Source organism: Triplophysa dalaica, chromosome 6, assembly GCF_015846415.1.
Source record: "Triplophysa dalaica isolate WHDGS20190420 chromosome 6, ASM1584641v1, whole genome shotgun sequence".
NCBI classification, from domain to species: domain Eukaryota; kingdom Metazoa; phylum Chordata; class Actinopteri; order Cypriniformes; family Nemacheilidae; genus Triplophysa; species Triplophysa dalaica.
The window spans coordinates 16,855,284-16,881,010 of NC_079547.1; the positions used below are offsets into that span (position 1 = coordinate 16,855,284).

Here is a 25,727-nt window from a genome sequence, read left to right on the forward strand (position 1 = left end):
ACAATAGTGAAAAACTGTTGAAAATACACTTGCATATCCAACCCGTGACCATTGTGTCGCGTTATATGGTTACTTGCCCTTTAAATTTATTCTCCCGCGTTTTTCTGACAGGGTCGAAGTTCAGCGGAAGTAGAGCTTATATCCGTATTTAAAGGCGCCAACAAAGACTTGTTTAGGAGCAGCTACACAAATCTGCCATCTTTTTACGTGGAGCTTCATACACACATCAGCCCACAATTAAGTATTTTGTTTCCCGTAAACAAAATGCCCGAGGAAACAGCATCCGCTTCAACCGCCAAAAGGTAAAACAGTTTATATGTAAAACGCGCTCGCGAGCATGGGAAGTGCACGGATAAGTTGTGGAAACTCAAACTGAGAGATTTCTCTCCTTGTTTTATAACAAAGCTTCGGCAGACTCCCCGTCAGGAAAAACGTCGGGCTTGTGTTAGATTTATTATACGTTACTCCAGGGCAGGGCAGCACGCCACGCGATGTCGTTACTGTTCGTTCCCGGTAGCGTGTTAAGTTTCGCTGTTCTGGTTCGGCGTAGAAGGGTTGAATATAACGTTACACGTTTAGGTTTTTGTATCACTCTCAAAGAGATTCCCGCTTTAGTGACGCACAGACGTGAATGGCGTTTCAATGAGCTTGGCGATACAGTGCAATGCTTGCAGTGCACACGCTCATCCAAGTTGAAACTTAAATAAAACTACATATCACATCAGGGAAATAATACAGACGTTAAACTACGAAATGACGTCCGCGACACGTGTGGATGTAAAGTTTCTGTCAAAGTGTATCACGCGCAGCAGCGCACTTGTGTTTGGTGCTCCGCACGTGCGCTTTTTGTGTGCCATTATAGTTGTTCAATATGTTACTTTATTTTGTTGACCTTTGTCTTTTACAGTATGGAGGAAAAACCTTGCTCGTCGACTGCTGCCGCAGATAGGTAAGTTGGTATTTAAACTTGAATCGACTGATAAAGTCTTATTATTATTATTTAATGCGTTGACATTTTGATTCTTTTATTCATTGTAGCACTGTTGATGTATCTGAAGAAGCAAAGAAGCTGATTGGCACAGGCAATCGGCATTTGGTTATGGGTGATGTTGTGTCTGCAGTCAGTGTGCTTCAAGAGGCCTGTGCCATGCTGTGAGTAGTATAGGAAGATTACAAACATGTATTATGATGCTTCTATAGGTAATCTTTAGATCTAGGCAGTTGAGCATTGACTTTGAGTAATACCTTTTTTACAGGAGTGTGTTTGGTTGTATGTTCAACATTTTAAACCACTTTTTCCCCTAAAGAGCTGAGCAGTATGGAGACACTGCTGATGAATGTGGAGAAGCTTTTTTCTTGTGTGGGAAAGCCCTTCTGGAACTTGCAAGGTATCAGGATTAATAGGACTTCTTTGTTTAAAAGTTGGTTGTCTTTTAGGGATCAGAACATGCTATATAATGTTCATTGATGTTTCTCTTCTTAGGATGGAGAATACTGTGCTTGGCAATGCTTTAGAGGGAGTCCCAGAGGAATCTTCAGAAGAAGGAGAGAAACCGAACGACTCAAAGATCGAGAGTGCAGACAACTTGGATGGTTTGTATAGAAATTCTAGGTGTTTATTTGGCAAAAAAAAAGTTGTTTGTTTTCTTGTACATTAGCCACATTTACATGCAACCAAATAACCCGCTTGTAATTGGGTTGATGGCTTAATCGGACTGAAAAGCCTTCGTGAAAATGCCTTAATCAATCCGACTGAGGTCGATACTATTGAAATTGTGATTTGTATTGAAAGAGGTTGTGTCGACTGAAACCAATCTGAATTTGAGGAAAGAATTATCCATTCAAACGCTTGAATTGGAGTATTTTCTCAATTGTATTTGAAAATAGCTTGTGCACATGAACAGTGAAGTTCTGCGTATGTCTTATGCATCTTATGTTTACATAAAATATAAAAAAACGGAACTTGCCACAAGAGCCTTTTTTATCTATTTAAGAGGCACATGCATAATTGGAGGACTGGGGACACACACTGTATGTTCTGCTGGGCTCGTGTGTGTTTTATAACAATACATAAAGCAAAGAGAGAACGTGGTATTATTCGAGATTTCGTTTTCATTCCAAATGTGGAAATACGGCCTATATTGACATCCATCCAAAGACAAAGGTTAAAGTGAGATGTTAGATGCTTAAGCAGTGTTGCCAGGTCCTGCTACGATTAAAGTACATGTACATGATCGGGAAGTTTTTAAACTGTTCTCATGGTTTCTTTCCCGTGGGTTAAAAGAGGAACAATGTTGTTCATCAGATGTTGATATTTGGGCTTTGCTAGGTCATTTGAGCTAGTTTTTGTATAGCCATTGGGCCGGACTTGTTACGGAAATCTGGATTTTTTTCATGTACATGTCCCTTAAATGTTACAATTTATTTACATGTAAACGCCACTAAAATGAACTGCAATCAACTTGTTAACATGCACCCATTTTGTCAACCCAAATGAATTCATCTCATTTGCAAAAGGGCACTTGATGAGAATCCTCAAACTGACAACAGGCATGACTGCACAATGAGCCAACAACAGGGGGGTTTTAAAAAGCCCACTTTTTGTTAAGACTCAACCTTTTAACCTTTTCCACTACAATTCAGAGAAAACCAGAGATGAGCTTCGGGCACAGGTTTACGATGCCATGTCCGAAGAGACAAGTACTGGGATGCAGAAAGATCCGGAGGATGTTGAGCAGCAGCAGGAGGATGATGTTGAGCAGGAGGAAGCCGAGAAGAAGCCTGAGGAAGCCGAAAAGAAGCCTGAGGAAGCCGAGAAGAAGCCTAAGGAAGGGGGGCAGAAAAAATCAACAGAAGAGGATGAGGGAGGTGACCAGAAGCAGGAGAAAAAGGAAGATGTTAAAGCACCAAGTGAAGAGGATGCACCTAAAACTGAAAAAAATCTTGCTGAGGATAAAGAAAAGTCCAATGGAGCTTTGAAGGAAGATGCCTCTGGGTCAAATGGAGTTACTGAAAAAGCTGAAAAAGACAAGGAGGCTACTGAAAACCCAAATGGCAATGATGAACCTATGGAGGAGGAGGGTGGAGGTAGTAGAGTGTGATGGTCTGGGGAGCACAGTGAACATGGGCTTTTTAAATAATTTTAACTTCCACCTGGTGAATAAATGGAACACCCACAAAGTATTTGGGCTGTGGCGTCACTGGGTGTCTGGTGTTAGTTAAAGCAGTCACTAATATTAAAAACTGAAATATTTCTTGTTTCAGAGGAGGATGATGATGATGATGACGACGATGAGGATGAGGATGAAGAGGGTGGTACAAAAGATAAGGTAGGTAACTTTATTAAAAGATCTTTTATCCCACATCTTCCTATTTATTTTATGAACTGCATTTACATCTCCTTAGGAAAGTGAGGAGGAGGAAGTTGGCAATTTGCAGCTAGCTTGGGAGATGCTGGAGGTTGCTAAAGTCATTTATAAAAGGTAAATACCTCCTCCATACCTCAAGTGCTTTATTTGTTGTATTGAGTTTTATATCTACAATCCTTTGTATCCATCTTTTGTTTATAGAAAAGAAAGTAAAGATGATCAGCTAATGGCAGCACAGATTTACCTGAAACTTGGAGAGGTTGGGGCTGAATCGGGTATGTGTGTGGTAAGCTTGAGGGGGAAAGTTACAAATAATATAAATTTCATGTTTACACTGTTTCTGCTCTCATTAGGTAACTACAGCCAGTCTCTGGAAGACTTCAACGAATGCTTAACCCTGCAGCTGAAACATCTTTCCTCTCATAGCCGTCTTCTGGCTGAGACTCATTACCAGTTGGGCACAACCTACAGTTACACAGCCCAGTACAGCAAAGCCATCGAGCACTTCTCAAGCTCCATCAAAGTCATTGAGAGCCGTCTCGGTAGTAATAATTTTCACAGGAACTCTTTATCCAAGTTATTTAACAACTTTACTGATATTGCTGGCTCATTGTTTCTCAGCTATGCTTCAAGTGGCGATAGATAAGGCAGAGGGTGCAGAGACAGTACAGGAAGAGAAGACTGAGTTTGAAGAGTTGAAACAGTTACTTCCAGAAATTACTGAAAAGATTGAAGATGCCAAGGAGAGTCAGAGGACGGCTGCCACAGCCTCTGCAGCCATTCATCAGACACTTGTGAGTTGCTTCTCTACCTTTGACTCAACTTGTGTTGGGGTATTGATATTCTCAGTTTTTGAGAGCGTCGCAGTTGCCTATACGGAAACTGGGCATCTGGCTCATAGAAGAGGCCAAAGTAGCTTCCTGTGGCAGTTTGGTGTAATTCGGAAATAATTTTCTGTATTACAGGGAGGAGCATCCACTTCTGCATTCCCTGCTGAAAACGGTGGCCCATCTTCATCTACAGCTAGACAGGTTTGTTGATAGTGCTTTGTGTAATTTATTTCCTTCATTGAAAATAGTTTCAACCAATGTGCTCCTGAGTGATTATTGTTGCTTCATATCTCGATTCCTTTGGTTTTGTTTAGATTGATGTGAGGCCAGCTGATGTTGCATCTTCATCGAAGTCTGCTTCGGATATTTCTCACCTGGTCCGCAAGAAGGTTGGTATGCTTTCCCTGACATTAAGAGTGTAGCTTCGCTGTAGAGCTTAAACTAGCATACTTTCAAGTACCATTTCAAGGGCGTAGAACAAGGCTGACACTGTACCTAAAGCATCATTTGATTTGCAACCTTGCATGCTGGTCATGAACTGAGTTTTCAAACTCCAAAGATTTTTGGTGTTGCTTGGTGCTTCTTTGGTGTTTTTGCATCATTAGTGTGACATGGCATATTGTGGTTGTTGAAGTGGCAAAGTGTGCTTGACTTGGTAGCATCGACTAGGTGTTTTAAGGAAAAAGTGCGAAATAAAGTACGTGTTCTGTCCTGCTTTGTTCTTGCACAGCGGAAACCAGAAGAGGAGAGTCCAAAAAAGGACAGTGACGCTAAAAAGACTAAGCAGGAGACATCAGTTAATGGCAGCGAAGACTCCGCCCACAACGGCAATGGAGTCACGGAGAAAATGGAACCGGAGGCGAGTTGCTAGGCTTATTGTTTCCTACTAATAGGGTCGAGGGAGGGTATTTGAAGCATCTTGGTTCAGGATGGCAAATTACCTTTGTGATTGCAGAGACCCATACTTTTAAAACAAAGTAAAATAATTGGTTTGTACCGTAATTGCCTGTGAAATGTCAGTGTTGCAAATACATTTTGCACCGTATTAATCAGTTTGTTCTTATGAACTTTTTTTGCCAAAAGTACAAATGTTTAATAATTCTTCGGTCAAGAGAAAAAACTATTCTCAAAGCTACTTCTGGAAGTTGAAAGCTCTACTTTGAGTTTGATGGTGATGCTGTGTTCCGTGTCAAGTGAGAATGACATATTGAGTGTTTGTTGCACCTAACAGCGCCTTTTTTAGATTTGGTGTGAACATACAAAATTGCTCTCTGAACTAAATCACTTGTTCCTGTCAACTTCAGTTACTGCATGTTTTTTGTCATGACCCAATGATTATGGCTTAGATCATGGTGTATACTCTATGCGCTGTCTGATTTGATTTTATTTGGCTTCTAAAACGTGTTGTTTGTGTTTTGTCTGATTAAAGTGTAACTAGTTACCCCCAGCTTTCAAAATTTTGTTTCTCACTACACGGCATGGATTTCAATGTTTCGTGTTCTCTTTCAGCCAAGCAAGTCTTCCTCTGTTGAAACCTCGGCGTGATGGGCTTTTCCTGACTGAACACTTGCCTTCAAACCAACAGAGCATGCCTGCCTCATTCTCCATGAGCAACGTTTTGTAAATAAATTTATCTTTGTCTGTCCAATTTTGTATAATTGTAGTAATCTTTCAATAAAGGGTTTGCATACGTGATCTCTGGATTTTAATTATATGCAATTATTTTTTCTTTGCTAAAAAAGTGCATGTTTGTGTATTATGTATTGTTGAGATCTAAGTCTATCCATGGATCAGAACTCTTGCTTGGTTTAATAGTAGACTTGTAGATTGCTTTAATATGATCAAATTGTTGGGGGGGGTTGTACATGCATTGATGTCTAGATCAATAAGAATAGAACAGAAACTGCTCACAAATCAACATTTCATAAACCTGATACAAGAGGTGTAAAAAGCATCCAAAATAGTTGGTCAAATGTTTAATTTCAGGCTCTAATTTGACTTCATGGCAGGAGAAACCTCATTCTGTCTGTGGCAGTGATGAAGGCACTGGATTGCAAGAGGGTTGTATTTTTTGCTGTGGTTCATGGGTTGCTGGGATTGAAGGTGTTTTTAAACCACCTAAAATTGACAATTATGAGGCTGATCAATAACAATTGTTTCATGAGGTAAAAAATCCATCCGTTAAATATTAAAGTAACACTTAAAATTCATCATTGCATACCATTGGTGGGTACTTGTATTGGCTGATAGTGTTGTGGTTAACCTTTGCTTGGGTCTGTACATCTTCACAAGCATTTAATACCCGAATGCAAAGTTCTGTGTTGCCAATCTAAAAAGAAAATCATTCTGAGCATTATGTATGATTTGAAACCGTTCAAACATGTACGTCTAACCTAGAAGAAACCGAATTATGGGCATGTCAATCATCTAAAACACTGGATACACAAAGTCTAGAGAGACAGAAAGGTCAGCTCAAGGCTCTTTAGTGCTTGCTGTTTCGATGTATTCTGACCTGAGGAACAAAGTTGAGCTGAGCTGGGCTAAGAGATACTTGAACTGGTAGAGATCGAAATGGAAGTCTCCAATGACCTCTGTAAACCTGGTTGTGCTGGTCAAAAAGCTCAAGCTTAGCCCAGCCTTGAGTCACCGTATGACCGTACAAATCAAGACCTTCAGAAGCCTGGATCTCCACGACCAAAGAGAGGTTTGAAGATGGTTGTATTCTGTATAAAGCAGAAGTCTGAACATGTACAGTCTACTAGTCCAAACAATTTACAGTGAAAAAACATTCAATGCTTTTATGTCTGTGCACTACCTTGGTACAGGCTGTTTGACAGCCAGTATGGCAACATTTCCAGGACTCTTGGTGGATGGCAGGCATTGCACATGTGGCATGGTGGTGGTCTGTCCCAACTTCTGGCCATTACAATATAAATCCACCAACAAATGCACTGATCTCATAGTGGCTTCAATACCTATTACCAGGTCATAGAAGATCACGAAGCCAGCCCTGTACACACACACCGATTCAGAAAACAGCTAGATATTAATCTTACAACAGTGTATAAGTATGACATACCTGTAACACCTGGATTTTGGAAGAGCAAAAAATGAATAATGAGTTTGTCTTACACAGGATCATATGGCGCAGGACCAAAGGTTTCCATTGAATCAGTTACATGGTGACCAATTGGTGAAGGCTGCTTTAAACTTTCATCCTGCATTGATAAAAAATATTTTCCAGAACCTTCCGACAATGTGAGATCTGATGCACTCGAGATTTGAATTTAAATATAATTTCAGTGTTTTTGCAGTCAAGTCTTTGCACGTGTCTGAGCTCACCAATGACAGAGCAGGGCTAGTTAGTGCCAAAGCGGGCTGAGGAAAAAGAGGTGATGTGGGAGGAGTAAGAGGTGGCCTTCTCTCTCTGCCCTTCTCTATTTCTCTTTTAAGATAGGCGATCTCAGCTTGAAGGCTAGACATATGAGGATTGTGGCCCTTCTGGATAACATTGAGCCCTGGTTTAAAAAGAACATACCAAGCAAAAAAACAAACTATACTTAACAGAATGCTTGATCAGAAATTGAAATTTTGATGTTTCGCAAAGTAGGGAGTCTTTGTTATATATTAAAGTATATTATATAATGAACCACCTTTGCGCCTCTCCCTGGCCAGCTGGATTCTGAAGATTTCCTCCTCAAGTCTCTGGTTCTCCTCCTCCACAGCAAGAACCTCAGAGTCCAACAACCTGTGAGGAGACTTTCCTGGAGGACAGACAAAAGAAATAAGAAATATTGGGCAAAAAAATTATAATGGTCCTAGAAAGTATTTGCATATTTAAGATACACTTTAAATGTATTAATAATAACAAACTATTAAACCAAGTGTCAAATGCACATTTCACAAAAGTGAAATAAGTTTGTTTTACATTGTTTGCAAACCATTGGAAGTTCACAAATTTTGAGAAACGTATCAACAGAAGCTATCAGAGTAACATTTAATATTAAATTAGAAGTTCATACATTTCTGAGTGTGATATAAATTGTTGGTGCCACAACCGTGTCTATACTACTTACTTCTTCCTTTTGCCCTGCCATCAGTTTTATGTTGTGTCTGCTCCAGTGTCAGAGCCTCAGACTGAAGGTCATGCATGTGGGCCAGAAACTCTGGATCCGAACCCCCTGACTGCATGTATGCAAGACGCAAAGCTCTGTTTAGAATAAACATTCCTGTATTAGTGTTCAAAATCCAACTGACTGTATTTTTCATTTTTAAGCTAAAGTACCACTAAACAAACCTGATCTGGGCAGAGAGGGGACCGTCCACAGAGGAGATCAAATCAAAATTGATATGTTGCATCTTCATGTCCACTGGTGGGTTAGAAGGGACCTCACTTGAGCTGGGTCTGTAAAATAAGCATTGTATAACCGTATAAACATGTATGAAATATGTTCATTCTTTGCAAACTTTTCTTACTCTTTATTCGAGTCGATGTAAGGGCTGATCTGATGTAGGAGCTCCTCGTTCTTCTGTTCCTGATATCTCTGCTCATGCAGCACTTCCTCTATATGAGCAATTCTGTCACGTCCTGCCAACTCTGCAAGCCGCTGGTCGATCTCTGGACACACACACACGCATAAACACATCGACATAAAAATAGATAGACACCAACCTGTCAATTTTCCTTAGAAAAAAACTGAGAACAGCAACCAAACACGTTGCATGATATTACAGATGCAATAGAAAAGTTATAGACTAGGCAACACGCAACCTTTGTATGGTGTTTTTGTGACTTTGATAATATTCACAAGTTTTGTGGACACATGTATTGCTCATTTTTAAATATAAAAATGTAATGTACTGTATTGTGCAAAATTAATATGTAATTTTAAGACCCCCTACCCTCGTTTCGACCTCCTTTGTCGTATATTGTTGTGTATTGCTAGCATATGTTCTTTAAAAAACAGCATTTATTTCACATTATTGTTTGTTGTTTCTTGCCAACCAAGAAACTCACCCTCTCTCTCCTTCTCCAGTCGCTGGTTGTATGCCCCGATCTCAGCCAACCTCTTTTTATGAATCTTAGACAATTGTAGAGCCTTCTCCTCATGAGCTCTCTGCTGAAATGAGATCTGTTTCTCACAGACCCAATGAGCAATAAAACACACCATTCATATTACAAACACATTTTGCACATGTCAGATCCCCATATATGTTGGATGAAGTGAAACTGACCTCTGTTTGTCTTGCGGTCAGGCTGTCTTCAATTGACATCCTGAGTTTTTGAAACTGAAATCAAAGGTTCATATGTATAGTAAGTATAAAAAGTATAAGTCCACTTATGAAGCCGGCAATATGACCGGATGTGTTCCCGTACCTCTTCGGTGAGTTTGCTTAAAGTATTATTCTCTAACAAGACATCCCGTGGTTTAGCTGGTAGACTCTTTTTCTGATCCACATGCTGATTCTTCATTTGGCCAATGGAACAGATACATATGCGTTATTTCTTTGAACAAACAACAAGCAATTTAGCTAATTTGGAAGGGGGTGACACTTTGACTAGTGGTTAGCTGTTGTTTGGTGTTATGGCTGATTTAATGCAATATGACTGATACTGCAAACTGGATTGAAATATTAAATTTCGTGATATTTTCTGGGTTTATAGGAACACTGTTGTGTCACGTCAATTTACTTGCTATTTAACATGTGAAAGTCATGATATTTGACATAATAGAACCTTGCCTTAAACAATAAAAGGTTTCAGCACCTACAAACACACATTGAACTGAAAACACCATACCGTATTTCAAAAGATGTTTTATTTATTTTATAATACACGACATATGTTCAGATGCAAGGTTCCCAAGGATTTAATAATTAAGCTACTTACAATGATTAAATCAGAAGTCCTTGCCCTTGTGGAATGCATCGTCTTCATGGATGCTTGCTCTATTTTAATGCGTCCCATCCGTCCTCTCCAGAGAGCTACTGGATCTTTTAAGTCTGTGCCGATGCAAAATTTGGCCTTGTGTTTATTTAGAAGTCCAACAGAATGGAATGCCATCTTACAACTCTCGCAAATGAATTCCCTTAGGCCTTCCATCTTTCCACTGAACGATGATGTTTCTTCCCAATTCTTCAAAACCAAACTGATTCACAGAAATCTAGAATACTTGTTAGGTCGGTTGCCTGGTAAGAATGAACTGCATTTGTTGACTGATGAGATTTTGTTGTTGGTAACAATCACCTTGGAAAAGGGGAGTGAAAAGAATTGGGCGAGGATCGAGCAAGAGAAATCCACCCTTAGATATTTGTAATGCTTTTTGTTTGTGTGAAATATTTCTTACCAGAAAACGAAAGGCAGGACATGATTGGCAAACGGATGCAAAATATTTATTAAAAAAAAAAGTCTCTGATCTTTTCATTTTGATGCAGTAGTTTACGTCTGACCTGTCTCACAGATAAACCGATACATGTCAACTTTTTCTCTTCTCAAATCTGTAAATAATGTTATCAAAATAATCTTCCAAAACTCACAATTTTTATTCTTATATTTTTTACAATCCACCCTGAATATCAAGGCTGCAGAAACAATATAATGCAAACAAAAGAAAAAAAACTATTAATGTGGGAATTTTTACAGCTGTACCAAAATTAAAAAAGAAACTTAAATCTGTGATAAAGCCATTTTTATACCCTATCAGCAAAAACCAGGTACAAAAAAAGGAGATGCACAATTTACACCAGCAGTCCCTCATGAAATAAAGAACTTGAAAGAAGACGGCTCTCTACTTTACTGCCAGCAGCAGGGATAGAACTGAGCATCCAGATGTAACCTCAAATGAACTGTGTAAAGAACAACATAGCAGAACAAAGCGTGCAAGCCATCTCACTGAATCGTTCAAAGTTCACAGTAATTACAAACCATTGCTTGCTTGGATCAATTCCAGCATTGTAAACATTACATAAGCCCAATAATGTTTAATGCTTTTCTATTCCATCGGTTAGATTTGATCAGGGTTTTGTGGCGAAGTACGTTTTTTATTTATTTATTTTATATCCCATTTATCATCTACATGCAATGACTGTGAAGCTTTGGAAAATGATTGCCTCAGCATTAGTAAGCATAAGAACCCTTTTATAGAGCAACTCTGAAATGTTAAGGATTTCAATGTTTTAAATCAAGCCGCTTTATATGTTCCAGAAAAAACGTTGACGCCACATAAGGGTAAGAAAGGAGACATTCTGTTTATGATTCTTTTTCTAAACAGAACCCAACCTCTGTGCATTGAAACTCACCAGAACTTAACAAAACATTAGACCCTTCCATCCAAACGTTACCTTTATTCAAAAGCCAGCTCCTGACAAACTCTAGGTTCCAAATCTAACCTTTAAACATCCTTTAAGGTACGCTCACATGTGTACTTGGCAGACAATTGAAATCAGGAATATTAGAATGATTTTGACATTGCAGAGTGAAAATCAGCAGAGTTTGGTGGAACCGGAGCCAGAAATGGACAGATGTTATAGCTGCCAGACCACACATGACAGTCCACTGAATGTTGCTTTAGTTCTTCCGTGCTGCAGCTGCGTGCGGCTGGCTTGAGTTTATTTCTATGAGGGACTGGTAGCAACGTCGCAGTCAGTGGCTCACAATGATTGTTTCATCTTAACGCTAATGCTACAAATTGTTTTCGCGGAAAGGAAAAAAAGAAGTTTAGAAAGGTGTCGAAGCCATTTAAGAGAACATTCAGATGATGTCATATTTCACGTTAAATCACGGTTATAATTGGTGTTATATGAATTTGTCTTTTTTTCCCTCAAGCAAAACAAAACAAAAACATCTGGTGGAAGGGTGTGTGGCTTTCTTTGACATTTCTAGTTCAGGATAAAGAACAAAATGCAGATAAGGAAACAGAGGAGGGAAATCAAACAGAAAGACACTGCCTATGAAGTGACAAGTGAATGCCTTTTACTCTCCAGCTGAGATATGACCAATGTTCCTTGTCCATGAAGAGATTTCTTATCTCTTTCAGCTTGAAATACATGGATGTGATGGAGGGAAGAGATTAAGAGAGAGGGAATCGGATATGGGGGAGGGGTGTTTAAAGCCACATTAGGTATCATCATCATCGGAGGTCTGGCTGCTACTGCTCGTCTCAGACTCAGAGCCCTCTTCCAGGCCAGGGTTAGGGGTGGTCCTCCAGTTCAGCAGGGTCCCACCACGTCGCTTCAGGAGCACGCCATTACGTCCCAAACCAATCTTCTTCATCTGACATGAAAACAAACGTTTGGTCAGTGTGGACGAAATGACCTTTCCAACAAGCATCCGCTGTCTAACGAGAAACAATTTGCATTGATTGACCAATACCTGCTCAGTTTTAGCTTGAAACTCTTTGAGTTCATCTTCGGTGAGGGGCTGGAAGTCATCGTTTTCTGGGTATTCCTGCCAACCCATGGCCTTCAGCAACCTGTCACAGAGGATGTGTATTTGGTTTATAGACAGCTTGTACTGTATGTGTCTGATGGTATAGAATGGGCTAAAGAATGTGTTGACTCTGACCTGTGTTCAGCCTCCAGAGAACTGGACAAGTGCTCTGTGTCTGAGTCACTGAGAGAGTGGGAGATGCCGTTCTCATGACGCTCTCCAAATTCTTTTGGTTCAGGGGTGCTCGCCTCTCCCTAAATATGAGTATAACCATCAAAAAATGGCTTCAGCAAAACCATAAAACTAAGATTGAAAGCACTGGAACTTATCATAATACATATCACATGATGTAAAACCAAATATACTTTTAGTATAAATATGCTTTAGGTGCATTTACTAAGTATAAGATTACAACCAGTTAAAAATTACACAAAATTACACTTTTGTACTTTTCACAAATTGAGTTTGTACTTAACATACTAAAAATATAGTCTTTGGAATTTCTATTCACAGTGTCTTAAAATAACACAATTGAGTACACTCAGATTTTAAAAACAACAACAGACTCTTTTGTATGTTAAGTATAAGATTAATGCATGATAATAGAGCACTTTAAATAGAAGTGTATTTACGTGCACTTCTTTCAATTGGGCAAATTTTAAGTGCAATGTTGCTTAATGCTAGGCGACATGCTAGCTGTTGCCATCTCAAACAGAAATGTAGCTAAAAATAAAATACAACGATTTCTTCATCAACTGTCACAAGACAAACAAAACCTCAGCTCAAAACAGAATTTACCCACACCTCTGCTAAAGCTCCAGGGCTGTGGCAGCCTCTTACATCTCCGTTCCTCTCGTCCTTTAGTCCCCGCAGGAACTCACTTTTACGGTCTGTGCTGCGCCGCATCAGCTTTAGCCTTGAGGGGGTGATGTCTATTGGAGGGGTGATGCTGGAGGGTGGCTACAAAAGTAACAAAACGACACTGCTAAGTGAGCCACCACATTGATTGTTTATAATCTTTAGAAAATAAAAATTATAATAGTGCCAACAAGAACATGACAAAGTCTGACATTTATAACATGTTTAATCAATTTGTTTGTCCTGAAAATGGCAAATTTAAGTAAGACCGAGGTATTTCTAGTCAAGTATTTAAAGGAGGGATGCAACAGTGTATTACTGCATTCTGCCTTTTTATAACGTTAAACATCCTGGCTTCTTATGCTTAACATGGTCAACTTGACAAATAAACGAGTTGGACATATGACGTAGTATTTCTGTGCTTGATTATTATTATTTGTTCACAGCATTTGGGTGATGAACGTCACAGTGTTTCATCGGACGCGCGTGTTTGACCCCCAGTTAACTTCCAGTTTGTGTTTGGCTAGTGTCTAATAATATAACTATTTATATTTAATTAAATTTATGTTAGTATTCATTTGTTTTTGCTGTATAGTAATTGTATTAAATAAACGATTTGTTGAATTTAGTTTTATGTTCATTTTATTAAATAAACAGTTTGTTAAATGGGTCCTGTAGTTCGGTCGCATTTCAACAAACCGTATGGTACATTGACATCTAGCGGTTGAGTTTGGTATTGCAGTCTAAATTAAAAAAAAAAACTGGAGAGGCAAATTAAGCTAAGTAAGGTTCTTCCTGTAAATTTTTTTTTACAGAAATAATCTACAGGCACTCTATTGTTTGTGAATGTGTACCGAAAGTTCAGTTGGGGTCACAAAAGTGTGCATGCGCAGTAATGTTTGTCTATATAAACGGTGGATATAACGCTGGATTTGGAGATTATTTGATTTTACTTTTAGATTAATTTTTGTGTTTCTGAGTCTCTAGACTGAATGCAGTTACTATAGCTTGTAGCAAAAAACAGCAGTGGATGGTGTTATAGTTATATTGTCATTGTCAATACCAGAAAATACTGTGATACAGTTTTAGGGCCGTATCGCCCACTACTAACATCCCCCCATGCCCATCCCCCCATGATTTAAATGCGATTTGATTACTATTAAAAAAAGAGCTTTTGTTGTGTTGGTCTTTCTTTGATGCATGCTGTTAAAACCAAGCAAAATCACAAACTATTGAAACGTTATCCCACTGTTTATTTAAAACCACTTACACTGTGGTCATTTTTTTTTAAATAAAATTGTCATGCAAAAATGTCATTACAAATTAAGAGAATAACAGCAGTATCTTAAATACCTAAATTAACAAGTATAAATAAAACCTTAAACTTTTAAGATCCCAAACACACTGTAAACAATTACAGTTATGTACGTCTGTTATTTTGGCCTACCTTTGTGAAAATTGGTCGTAGAGTGTGCTTATTTCAAACGCGTGAGCAATCGTGTCGCGAGGTCGACACGGACTTTCAAAATAATTCAAAACATAAGCGTTGCTTTTTCTTTTCGGTACCAAGTCGTCTGCTGCTGCAGGACTTTGCGCTTCAGCAGACATTACGTTACTTTGTTGCGAATTTGAACTGCTGCTCCCGGTTGCGCTGATCTTTCCCAAACAATGTTCTTTGCTAATTCAAAGCATGTACAGTAGAGATGCGCTGGTAAGGTCAAATGTCACCCGCACTCACTGCTTCGATAAATTATCCACCCGCCCGCACGCACGTATAGTTTTCTCTGATATAGATATCCGGACCCGATCGTTACTTTAATTACTCAGCAAATTTTCTAGCACTGTCTTTGACTGTAAATGCTTAAATCTAATCTTTCGAGTGATGTACCATATAAGAAGTACCAGTCTTATGGCTTTCATATACATACAGTTTCTCACTGTCGTTGCATATTACATACCCAGCACTTGATTCGTTAAACCACTTCGCTGAAACGCTCCCACACGGTACTTATCTTTCCTACCTTTTTGTTTTGTTTTTAATTCTCCCTTTTTAAATTTCTCTCGGATCCGTTTTGCCTCCATTTCTGCTTTAAGAAATAGACCGTCATCTACCGCCGCCACGCGCGCATTTGTTTTAAATTACTGCAAATTAGCGCCTGATTAAAAATGCATTTAAAACATGTTCGTATTTTTGAGAAATTTTGTGAATATTGTATATGATATCATCCACCCGCGACCCACCCGCAATTAATCAGAATGTTTTTTTTATTATCCGACCCGCGGATCATCCATCCACAGCGCCCACGGATATAACCGCCATATGCGCATCACTATAGTGTTAAAACGCTACCTTTTGGATAAACGTAAAATTGCTGTCAAATACTACGTAGGTGCATTATCTTATTTAAAGCCCTTTTAATCGAAATAATCTCAACTTTTGCGATTTGAACATCGCACTCCTTCAAATTGCGATTTCGGTTTAAAAACGATTAATCGCGCAGGCCTACCATGCGCCGTATGTTTTCCGAAAATAATCGCAGAGATGCATCTGTCGTTTATAGATGTGATCATACTATTCTGTAAGTACTCAAGATTAACATGAGATATGCAGAAACTCTCTGAGTTACAGACATTTTAATAATTTACAAAAATGTCAAGCTGAACTATTAGTGTGACATTATTGCCTTAAACCAATCATATTTATTAAAATGAGATTAATTTCTTGTGCCCATGCCTCCATACCTCTTTAGAAGTGCCATGCGCAGGTGCACTGACAGGCGTCAGAGGTTTGGACACAGAAACAGGGCTTGTGAAGGCCGAATCCCGCCCAGAGTAATGCAAACCCACTTTAGTTTCCCTTCCATTGGGTTTCCATGGGCCAGACTACCAAAAAGCACAAATGTTATATTTAAAGGTATGATTTTAGATAAAACTAGTGCACACAAAGGCACCCTCTTGTGAAGATTTCAGGTGAACAAAACATCATGCAAGTACTATTTTTAGGTTCACTGGCTCAAAATGTACCTTGCTGGGGGCAGTGGCAGGTTTGGGCACCAGATTCTTGTAGACACTGGGACCAGGGATGGGGACTTTAGAGCCATTGGCAGGTAGAGGTCCGGCACTGGCAAAGCCAGCAGAGAATGCAGCGCTGGGGTCCTCCTTAGACACTTTCTTAATGACCAGCATCTTAGACATAGACTGCTTAGCACTAGGGGGGTTCTCTGTAACAGAGGCAGACACTTACATTAACGTGCAATGCATGTCACACTCTTTAACTGGTAGTGATTACAGAAAAGAAACACGTGTCATGCAAACTTTTGCATAACTGTTTTGCATATAAAGGATTTCAGGTACTTTGACCAAAATAATTTAAATGCAAACCAGTCCAATAACAACGTGTATCTGAAACTAACAGAGTGCATAAATGAAAGCTTCCTTACCCCATACTCCCGCTGGAGTCCCGACGGCACGAGCCTGACTTGCTGGCTTTCCAGTTGTCTCTGGGTTCAAGGAGGGCTGAAATTTGAAAATGCAACACAGAAAACCACTCAAAGTATGTCTGTTCATAAACAGAATGTGAAGTATGACAAAATCATGCCTCTCTAAATACACAAACATTTAACTCATGCCTAGCAGGGGTGTAATCACATATTGTAAGCGAGCAAGCAAGCAAACACTACTTACAAAATCCTCATCGACAAACTTGAGCTTGTCATCATTACGCTCCTCATCAGAGTATCTCTCATGATACGGGCCACCTTTGCGTGCAAGAAAGTTTCCATTTCGCTGCCGGTGACCCCCTTGCCTGTCCCTTTCGCCCCCACAGCGTTTGATGTGCCGGGCATGGTGGTGGTGAGGAGCCTCCTGGCCCCTCTGCGCCCCATGCCAGCTGGGGGTCTCCTTCCACCCAGGTCCACCACCTAATCCACCCTGACTCCCCTTGGCAACACCAGAATCCACAGAGTCGTGCCTCAACAGAGACGGCTGCTGCCACCCATCACCTGAAGAGAGAACAAACACAACGGTAACACCGAGCAAATAAAAAGCACATCTCAACTCTAGATGCAAAGGTTTCATCTACCTCCAGGGGCTCTGAGCGGGTCATTGTTGAAAAAGCCATCGGAGGAGTTGTGTCTGCGGCGGTTTACCCCCGGCCGGCCATCGCCGCGGGGAAAGTGCTCTCCATGCTTCTCAACGGGGGCAGCAGGGGACTAAATCGCACACAAATTAAACATCCATCAGCTGCATTTAGCCATCGCAGGCAGCTTTACCAAGCTTATTTTAGAAAAGAATGATTATGCTTTGAACTCAAGAGAAGTAAGAACAGTCTTCGAGTCATGGCGTCCTGAATTGAAAAAAAAATGCCACAAAGTGATCACAAAGTCAGTTGCAATACCTTGGCGGGCTGAGGCGTGGAGAAATTAAGCCAGGCAGGAACAAAGTCATGCTGCGCCATTTAGGTCCAGTGTCTCCCGTCAGTGGATGGAGGCATCAAACCTCATGGCCTGAACTTTAAAATAAAGCAACAACAAATCAAATGTCTCTATAATCTCTTATCGCCAACATTTTACATTTATGCATTTGGCAGACGCATTTATCCAAAGCGACTTACATTGCATTATCCTATACATTTATACTTAGGTATCTGCAATCCCCTGGGGCCGTTGTTAACGCAATGCTCTTACCACTGAGTTACAGGAAAGCACCTATTTTAATAAATGGAGTATGTGCTTTCTGAGGAGCTAAAAATATTAACAGTTATCAAACTGCTTTGCAGAATGTTCCCCTGTCTGACATTAGTCTGTCAAACGGATGATGCCGCTGCATCACTGGTTGTTGCTGTGTTGGGATTCCCCAAGAAATAAATTCTTTATTCGTGCTTGTATAACATGAAATTTCCCTACTACCAGACATACTGCATTGAAATGTGTATCCTGAGAAATCACACCTGTCTCTGTAACAGTCCTAGGCTCCATAAACAGGGTTGTGGAGAAGAGGCATGCCATTTAACAACAATAATTGAATCTCATGGCAAATTTAAGCTTGTGTATGAGAAAGTATTCAAACTTTAAATAAAAAAAATTCCAGCTTATAAAAATGTGTGTATTTAAAAAAAAAGGATTTTTGCATGTTTATATAGAAGGTAAATCATTCAAAACATGGCATTAAATTCCACATACTTGCTCCTTGAAGTGTTTCCAATTCAACTTAACCAGCATTAATACCAAGACTAACAGTTTCAATAAACTCGTTAATTCATATATCACAAAACGAAACAAAATGTGGCTTCTTACCCCAGAGACAAAGGCTCTGTAGTTCGATGGCCCTGTTCTCAGCGGTGTCTGTATAGCGGGCCCAACCAACACACTTTCACAGGCTCTGCAGCCTCAGGATACCAGCAGCTCCTGCCACAGGCAAACTCCAGTTTCCAGGATGCTGCAGTAAGGCAAAGGAATTGAAACTCTTGCAGCCGGCACACGGTCTGTTGTCGTATTCCCGTACAAGGTAAAATCGTACGATGATGGAAGAAATCAATGCGAATGGTGAGCGGTTGTGGAAGAATATTAAATGCGTTTGATCAGTTATGCCTGAGTGACTCTCCAGGACACCCTTAGTTCACCGTTGATGGCAGATTGCATTCAGGTCGACTGAATACAAATGAAAGAATCCAAAATATTTTGACTCTGTCCGTTTGAGTCTTGGCCGAACCAGTCTCTTATTCTGAGGGTTTTTGGTGGCAGCACACCGTGCCTGCTCTGACGCTCAGGAGCTCCTTTACGAACTCATTTTCAGATGAAGACACGCACAATGACAAAAATGAAAGTGGGACTGTACCACACAAAGCTCTTATGCGGAAAGTGGCGATCTAAGTACGTTCACCTCATCAAAACAGTCGAGGTGCTACGTCGGGGCAAAAAGGGGTGGGGGCTGATTTGTCACATCACAATAGCTAAGAGTGCTTTATGTTATGAAGTCATGGGAATCGATTTAGCCTTCAACAGCTCATACTTTGGATGATTCAGTGACCAGAACATAGAATGAAAAACGTGACATCTTAAATTCTATCCCCTCATGACTGATAAATGGCTGTTGAACCGATATCACGTCAGGCTACTAGAAAATTTGGAAGTAAATATGATTTGTTTCCTAACAACACTTCTGATCCCCCAGTTCATCAAATTAGAAGGGAGTTCCACAGAGGAATAGCGTGATGCCAAGGAGCACAGATTCTTAACAAAGGTGTCGATAAACACTGCGTACCGGTCATTGGTGATTCAACAGCCAATGAAAACAAACCAAAGTGTCCAGTTGCGAGCAAACCTTAGACATTCAATGTGGAAACAACAGATGTACTCCAGCTAGTATTATTGCTTGATGGGAAATCTCAGGTCTTGTGAAATTCTTGCTGTTAGAAGAAATCCAATAGGTCGTTCCTCCTCCAGATCTTCACGATTAGTCTGCAGACCAACTCTGTTAAACAGAACAACCATTATTGACACACATTTAATTTATTTTTATGCAATAAAAATCACAACGTCATCACTTAACACTATACAGCATGGATAAAACCAATGCTTTGGCCAACTTAGACCTTGTGCACACTATTGTGTTATCATTTGAACACATCTTTTTCTCTCCATTTTGGACTTATGTCAACACGGCGACGTTATTATCAATGGAAACTTGGTTTTTTTAAAACGCACTCGAAAGTGGATACCTTTGAAAACGCAGAGGTTTATAAAGGAATGACGCCTTTGAGAAATGACACACGCCGACGTATCTTAGGCGTTACTCATGCGAAGTACATGGATGTAAACTAGTGTGGACAAAGAGCGTTTTGAAAACGAAAACTCAGTTTTCAAATGCAAATGCACAAGTGTAGAAAGCATCTTAATTTCTTTAGGCAAATGGATAAATGACATGACATTAGGCAGTGTTCTGCGGCTAAAATAGCTTCATCTATTAAACTATATGAAATAACATTTTTCAGTTCTTTATTACACATGCAGTTTTAATAACCTTGCAATATAAAAGAAAAACAAACCAACTGCAGTTTGATTGATATTAATAGGAATTCACAATCAAATACAAGAGTTATCTCTTTTTGGAACCAAACTTTATATAAATGGCATGCAGACTAACTGAATTAAAGTCAACAGTAAACCCAGTCTAAGCATATACTCATACCCATCCCATATATATTGTTATAAAGTCTTAAAAGTTTGACAGCACAACATCTGACATCACGGCATACAATTATACAAACTACTACTCTGACAAATCAAACTCATGAGCTTGCTTTTCTTCTGTAAACTATTCGTTACTATGAAGTACTCAATGTACAAAATGTACAAATGTACTCAACTTTCCTCAAACTCGAGCAAAATCTGAAAGTGACATTGAAAAGCGCCTATCTGTAAGTCTGGGCATCATATGCGGGTTGTGAATGACCACAACATTGTGCAGTTTGAAATGATAATAGATTTTTGGACACACAGCCCTTGGTGAACTTTAATAACAAGTCCAAACATAAATAAGCCCAGCATGCCAACAACTCAACTAAGCGAATAGACTTAGATTAGACTCCTTATCAGTACCAGCGGTTTATCTTAATGCCTAACATGACTTATCATCCCTTTGTCAAGGTATTTTAAATGAAACATGTATGCCCACGGCCATCAAATATCTAACCAACGTTACATTAATCGAAACTGAAGTATTTCTATAATGCACAGACAGTTACAGTAGCATCTAAACTAAATGAAAGCTAAAGTCAGGCTTAGAACTAGCAAGAGTTAGCTGCACGGTATCAACTAGAAAAAAACTTTGACGGTTTTTGCGATAACAGCATGCTAACGTTTAATATCTTCACCAAAAAGTTCTAGAGCACACAGAAGTTGCAAAAAATCCCGAGAATAATAAACTAACGTTAATACGCATTTGTGTTTCTACTTACAGAACACTCGCTAGCACGACAGTTAGCAGAGTAGGCCATTCAAAGTGTGTATAAAGCCTAAACCCCACACGCTGGCTGGTTATATCTGATATTTTAAGATTTAAGACACTTTCGGTCCTCATTAGATTTCTGCGTTGCTAATTGACGGTAAAATATAATAATTATTGCATCTTGTCTTGAGAGTATACGTGTTGTTTTAGCCACAGCGCGAGCTAAGCTACTTCGAGCAGAAATAGTGTTGTAAAATGGCTCCCTCTCGGCACCAAACCACCGAATAAACAACTCGATATAGACCTACCTTTTGATCCCTTGTCTATCCCAATAAATTAATCAAAGACAACGATGCACCGCTTGTCAAGTCAATTTGACAGTTTAGAGGTTGTCCTATTTCAGAATATGTCTTTTGGTTGTGTTTTTTAATCACGCTCGGTCCGACTTTGCCAATCCATCTAGCTTGTTCCTGTCTACTTCTGCACAGACGAGTTAATCGATCGCAGAGCAGAGCGCCCTGCCTGGACGCGTCATAACAGTGATTTGCCAAAGCTCGAGCCAGACTGAAGGACTTGGAAAAAAGCTTGAAAACAGCAGAGCGCCGAATTTTGAAGTTAATATCACTAAATATTGTAAAATATAAGGAACAGATCGTTGGTAAAGATGATGCGAGCAGGCGTCGTAGACTGGTTACCTGCAGTAATGCAAATGTGGCGCATAGTCAGAGGCATCCCTTGAGTCCACGTTGTCTGATTGAATTTGACTGCCATTAGCAAACGTAAAATGCAAAAACAGACAAATGCGTTTTGCCCTAAATATTGCATGCATGGATATAGTTGGCATCTAAACATTTAAACGTGTTGTCTATGGGATACTAAATAAACTAAACTAAATAAAGTACTTAACTTAAGGCTAACTATTAAATTTCTTGCTATTAAAAATGTTTATAATGTATCGCTCTATAATCGTGTGTAGCCTATATATTTATCAAATTGTGTTTATATATTTATTTGATATTATTTGGCTAAAAATTCATTTTCTGACACCACTTGGACTGCAGCCCATCCCAGCATTTGGGCACAGGCAGGGTTACCTTAGGCCTGAACATCCTGAATAGATGACTGAATAGATGCTTAGACAATTTATATACAATGCCAATTTTAAACCCGTTGTAATAGTTTTGGGCTCATTTTATTAAAAAAAAACAATTTTGTGCAGTATATCCACATCCATATTCAGGCAATGTAGTGCATTTGCCACAGGTTGCTACATGCTGACTGCAGAGAAAGTTTCAGAAAACTGGCTAGTCAGATGACCAGCAAAATTTTAGTTGCTCTCGAGTGATTACTTCAGGAACAGAAAAAACACAACAAATTGATTTAGACCCGTGAATATTAGCTCGCCAAATAACATACGTGTAACTAAGGTCATGTCAGGTGTCAAGCCATTACAACTATTGCAAGTGTTTAGACAAGATAAGAAACACTATTTTCTTGTGGTCGCACAAGATAACAATTGCTAGACCCCTCCACACCTACAACATTCAGTGTGCTGTACTTCATACAACCTAAAATGCAACTTTCTGCACATGCCAAGATGAAAGCTCATTCCACGCCACCATATTCCTCTCCTATTTTGTCTTCCATTGCTATATTCCTTTGACGATTGTCTTCCTTTTTCTTATTTTATGCCGGTGTTCATTAATTCATACTTGCATTTGAATATATTTTCATATCTATTAAATGTATCTTTATTGTATAAAATATAGTATTTCTTATATATAAAGTATAGTTATTCTCATCACTCAAATCTTAGGAGACTCAAATTCACCCAACGTGTAGCTCTACGTTATACTATATTTGAATTATATATTTGTTGCATGGAGGACTTTTATTATAACTTCCGCAAGACTTTTATTACCACTTTACGGCAACATTCGTCATGTTATGTTTGACTTCACATGAATGTACGAGTAGTTATGACCTTCTCCTGATTAATAAACCCAATTTTATCTTACGATATTAGAGGTATGGTTTTAAAATTCGTAATGATAGTTTCTTAGACATAACGACAATGTGCCTGATATATGAATAATAAAATAAATGTACTAGTCTACCTGTTAGCGGTGGGTCGACTGCTTTGCTCGTGATTTCAGTTAGGTTACCGGTGGAACTTGTCATTCACTTTTAATACATTGCTTCAATGCTAAGGATTTAAGATTTCTATATTTTGCAGGTAAAATGTTGCCAAGTATAATAGGACGAAATGTCTTTGGTAAATTTAAGGTAAGTTAAACTTAACACGTTGCCTTAATGTTGTAAAGGGGTGTTGTTAATGAAATCACATAACAGTTTTGTTTAAATTACTTTTTTTAAATAATCCTAAATATTTAAGCACATACTATTCTGTGATTTATTGGTAATCAGCCATAGACAATTGTATTCATTGCCATATTCTCTCTCCCGGTTAACAGACAAGGCAGTGGAGTGGCCTGTTGCAGGTGTCTAACAAGTTTTCATGTATAGGGCATCGGACCACTCACCCTATACCACTGTTTACTAGAGGTTTATATGGACAGCTGTGCCCAAGACCTGTTGCAAGTGCTGTTCTGGGAGCCCAGTCGTTTCACTGGTCTGCACAAAGATTAAAGAAACGGCCACAGGAAGAGAACCCACCAAAAGAACTTGACCTGATTCGTTATGACATGAGAGACCTGAAGAAAGCTCCCAAGCCAGCCCTCTATCTTGGATTAGCTGGTCTTATACCTTTCGTATCAGCCCCTCTTCTTATGGCTGTTTCAGAGGTCTATCTTCCTGAAGTTGCATTTGCTCAAATCGCATACGGAGCCTCCATTGTTTCCTTTCTCGGAGGAACACGCTGGGGCTTTGCCTTGCCGGCTGGGAGTCCTGCAAAACCTGACTGGCTTAATTTAGCAAACAGTGTGGTTCCCTCACTAATTGCTTGGGTATCGCTTCTTTTTAGCCATGATATTACACAGTCTGCTATAATTGTGATAATCGGGCTTGGGATAGCATTGCATTATGACCTGTCTCTCCTGCCCACATACCCCAGCTGGTTTAAAGCAATGAGGACAATCCTCACAGCGGTAGCTTTTTTCTCCTTGGTGGGTACTATTGTTATTAAACATTTTTATCCGGAGAAGAAGATGAATGATTAAAGAATAGTAAACTGACTGGTATCACTGGCACAATTTAATGTACAGTCTAAACATGTAAATATTAAATTGCTGGACCTGGTGATGTTGGCTGTTTTCTGTCTTAATTTCTTATGCCAGTTACTGAAAACACAATTACGTTTATTATTGAAAAGTTGTGAAATTTAAGCAATGATTAAGACACCTTTATACCTCAAACACTTCACATAATTTGCTTAGATCACTGACCTTGTATTATAGTAAATAAAAATTACGTAGACTCAGACACAGTCTTAAAAGTTAAGTCATCTGATGACTTTGTCAAGTTCTAACCAAAGAAAAGTAAACTTTCTGTTCACAACATTTGTTCTGAATGTCAATAATGTGAAAGGATTTAATCTTTTTAATGACATTAGAGCAAAAACATGTATGTAACATGTGCTGCCTTTATTGCTTTTGAAAAAAGGTTGTTTAGTGCTATATTCAAATATATTGAATTTTCTTTTTAGATGTCCCATGTCGACACTATTTTTGAAATGAAAAGCAAAGACTAAGCAAATGACTTTTAAATTAGATCCACCGGTTCATATTTCTGACCTGCAAACTTGCAAAACCTTACATTATGATATTCATTTAAACAAACGTAGAGAACTTGTCATCTTGTTTATCTATCAATAAAGCCTACACTTCAAAATAACTACAATGATATGCTCAACAAATTTTAAGCCTTTTTCGCTCAGCGGAGCTTAAAATTCTATTGCATAACGGCTCGGTTTAATAGACAAGGTTTAGTTTAGTTAATTTAGGCTATTTAAGTTGCTTTAATTAAAATGCCTTAGAAAAAATAATTACTGATGTGCATCTTGAGACAACACAATGGAACTGACATATTTAAAAATATGTTAGAGCAAGTTATTTTCAGTAAAGACAAAATTCATTTTAGTCTGGGACTAGTCTTAAACCTTGTCTGTGAAAACGGGGCAAGATGTTCTAACCTAAATTCTGTGAAACATCAAACATTCGTGTCAGCAGATGGCAGCAAAGTCACAATAAAGTCGTTTCCACCCAAGAACCTCGATATACCCTCGCCATAAAACAATGAGGGGAGCAACGTTCTCAGATCAGTGCTCAGGTTTATGCG

General features: G+C 39.1%; 4 protein-coding genes across 8 annotated transcripts; 2 read left to right on the forward strand and 2 right to left on the reverse strand.

The window, feature by feature from the left end:
• The first annotated feature begins 135 nt into the window (after positions 1-135).
• nasp (nuclear autoantigenic sperm protein (histone-binding)) lies at positions 136-5,893 on the forward strand. 2 transcript variants are annotated; one of them, XM_056750026.1, is made up of 14 exons: positions 137-302; positions 908-949; positions 1,039-1,152; positions 1,308-1,388; positions 1,484-1,593; positions 3,265-3,329; positions 3,406-3,482; positions 3,570-3,643; positions 3,722-3,910; positions 3,990-4,162; positions 4,334-4,399; positions 4,513-4,587; positions 4,929-5,057; positions 5,708-5,893. In XM_056750026.1, the coding sequence occupies exons 1-14, from the start codon at positions 265-267 to the stop codon at positions 5,741-5,743; spliced, it is 1,269 nt and encodes a 422-aa protein (XP_056606004.1). In that variant the 5' UTR covers positions 137-264; the 3' UTR covers positions 5,744-5,893. The 2 variants fall into 2 exon arrangements, with proteins under 2 accessions (XP_056606005.1, XP_056606004.1); XM_056750027.1 differs by lacking the exon at positions 4,929-5,057 and having other exon boundaries at positions 136-302.
• An 80-nt stretch (positions 5,894-5,973) lies between these two features.
• On the reverse strand, positions 5,974-10,565 carry ccdc17 (coiled-coil domain containing 17). 2 transcript variants are annotated; one of them, XM_056750022.1, is made up of 14 exons: positions 10,089-10,565; positions 9,576-9,665; positions 9,434-9,487; positions 9,216-9,330; positions 8,675-8,816; positions 8,496-8,603; positions 8,275-8,408; positions 7,852-7,962; positions 7,541-7,716; positions 7,331-7,416; positions 7,014-7,208; positions 6,711-6,921; positions 6,420-6,527; positions 5,974-6,316 (listed from the first exon to the last, which is right to left on the reverse strand). In XM_056750022.1, exons 1-14 carry the CDS (start codon positions 10,299-10,301, stop codon positions 6,308-6,310), a joined length of 1,752 nt encoding a protein of 583 aa, XP_056606000.1. In that variant the 5' UTR covers positions 10,302-10,565; the 3' UTR covers positions 5,974-6,307. The 2 variants fall into 2 exon arrangements, with proteins under 2 accessions (XP_056606000.1, XP_056605999.1); XM_056750021.1 differs by having other exon boundaries at positions 5,974-6,527.
• A 152-nt stretch (positions 10,566-10,717) lies between these two features.
• Positions 10,718-22,100, reverse strand: gpbp1l1 (GC-rich promoter binding protein 1-like 1). 3 transcript variants are annotated; one of them, XM_056750023.1, is made up of 12 exons: positions 21,740-22,086; positions 18,779-19,955; positions 17,881-17,994; positions 17,566-17,695; positions 17,169-17,485; positions 16,925-17,000; positions 16,509-16,705; positions 16,227-16,367; positions 13,431-13,586; positions 12,762-12,880; positions 12,570-12,669; positions 10,718-12,470 (listed from the first exon to the last, which is right to left on the reverse strand). In XM_056750023.1, exons 3-12 carry the CDS (start codon positions 17,938-17,940, stop codon positions 12,315-12,317), a joined length of 1,452 nt encoding a protein of 483 aa, XP_056606001.1. In that variant the 5' UTR covers positions 17,941-17,994; positions 18,779-19,955; positions 21,740-22,086; the 3' UTR covers positions 10,718-12,314. The 3 variants fall into 3 exon arrangements, with proteins under 3 accessions (XP_056606001.1, XP_056606002.1, XP_056606003.1); XM_056750024.1 differs by lacking the exon at positions 21,740-22,086 and adding an exon at positions 21,442-21,631; XM_056750025.1 differs by lacking the exon at positions 16,227-16,367 and having other exon boundaries at positions 21,740-22,100.
• Positions 22,101-23,370: 1,270 nt separating this feature from the next.
• On the forward strand, positions 23,371-24,689 carry tmem69 (transmembrane protein 69). Its single transcript, XM_056750897.1, has 3 exons — positions 23,371-23,459; positions 23,668-23,717; positions 23,906-24,689. The coding sequence occupies exons 2-3, from the start codon at positions 23,673-23,675 to the stop codon at positions 24,608-24,610; spliced, it is 750 nt and encodes a 249-aa protein (XP_056606875.1). The 5' UTR covers positions 23,371-23,459; positions 23,668-23,672; the 3' UTR covers positions 24,611-24,689.
• The last annotated feature ends 1,038 nt before the right edge of the window (positions 24,690-25,727 follow it).